At 60.2% G+C, this 945-nt stretch overlaps 1 protein-coding gene across 1 annotated transcript; it reads right to left on the bottom strand.

Moving 5' to 3' along the window:
- Positions 1–79: 79 nt before the first annotated feature.
- Positions 80–632, bottom strand: LOC117797814 (histo-blood group ABO system transferase 2-like). Its single transcript, XM_034650263.1, has one exon. It carries the CDS (start codon positions 537–539, stop codon positions 150–152), a length of 390 nt encoding a protein of 129 aa, XP_034506154.1. The 5' UTR covers positions 540–632; the 3' UTR covers positions 80–149.
- Between the last annotated feature and the right edge of the window lie 313 nt (positions 633–945).

Here is a 945-nt window from a genome sequence, read left to right as displayed (position 1 = left end):
ACCCCCATTGCCTGGTGACAGGCCAATGTCAGTCAGTGAACCTCCACCACTGACCCCCCCCTCGCAAAAAGTACCCCATATAGTAAAAGTTGCCCTGGTCCCTGGGGACGTGGGCCTGGGACTGTGGCCGGCACGCATAGCTGAAGTTCTCATTGGCCACCCAGTAGAAACTGGGGTACAGGGTGACAAAGGGGGGACAGGATCTCCACACCCACGTGGTCATGGAACTTCATGTCCACATCGGCGCACACCAGGTCGTCCACCTCACGGAAGAAACGCTGCTCACAGAAGCAGCTGATCATCGCCATCTGCTGCATGGACACATCCTGCCAGCGCAGGGCGCCGTGGACCTCGAGGACCACCACCCTCTGGCCTTCCCGGAGAGGCACACAGGCCCTGCAGCTGGTGGTTGGTGAAGACGTACTAGGTGACCCTGTGTCCACAATGAGGAGTACCACCCACTGGCCCTCACGGAGGGGCACATGGGCCCAGCAGCTGATGGTTGGTGAAGACGTACTAGGTGACCCTGTGTCTGCCATGAGGCACCATGGACCTTGAGGACCACTACCCACTGGCCCTCACAGAGGGGCACACGGGTACAGCAGCTGGCTGATCACTGAAGACGTACTAGGTGACACTGTGTCCACCATAAGGACCACCACCCTCCAGCCCTCACGGAGGGGCACATGGGGCACAGCAGCCAGCTGGTCAGTNGGTGAAGACATACTAGGTGACCCTGTGTCCACCATGAAGTGCTTCCTGTCATCTGCAGGACCAGCTCCAGGAAGACCACGTATCCACAGGGACAGGGGACAGGGTGAGAGGAGGGTCACTGCCAGAGGCTGGCGGCAGGACCCCAAAACTAGGGGCTGTGGACGTGTGCAGCTTCTTCGAGGGGGCAGGCCCTGGACTGCTTTAAGCAACAGCCACTTGCCTGTCCTGTCC

This window comes from Ailuropoda melanoleuca, unplaced genomic scaffold, assembly GCF_002007445.2.
Source record: "Ailuropoda melanoleuca isolate Jingjing unplaced genomic scaffold, ASM200744v2 unplaced-scaffold14521, whole genome shotgun sequence".
In the NCBI taxonomy this organism is placed as follows: Eukaryota; Metazoa; Chordata; class Mammalia; order Carnivora; family Ursidae; genus Ailuropoda; species Ailuropoda melanoleuca.
Note: the sequence above shows the minus strand (reverse complement) of the source record. Positions and strands in the feature narration are given on the sequence as shown.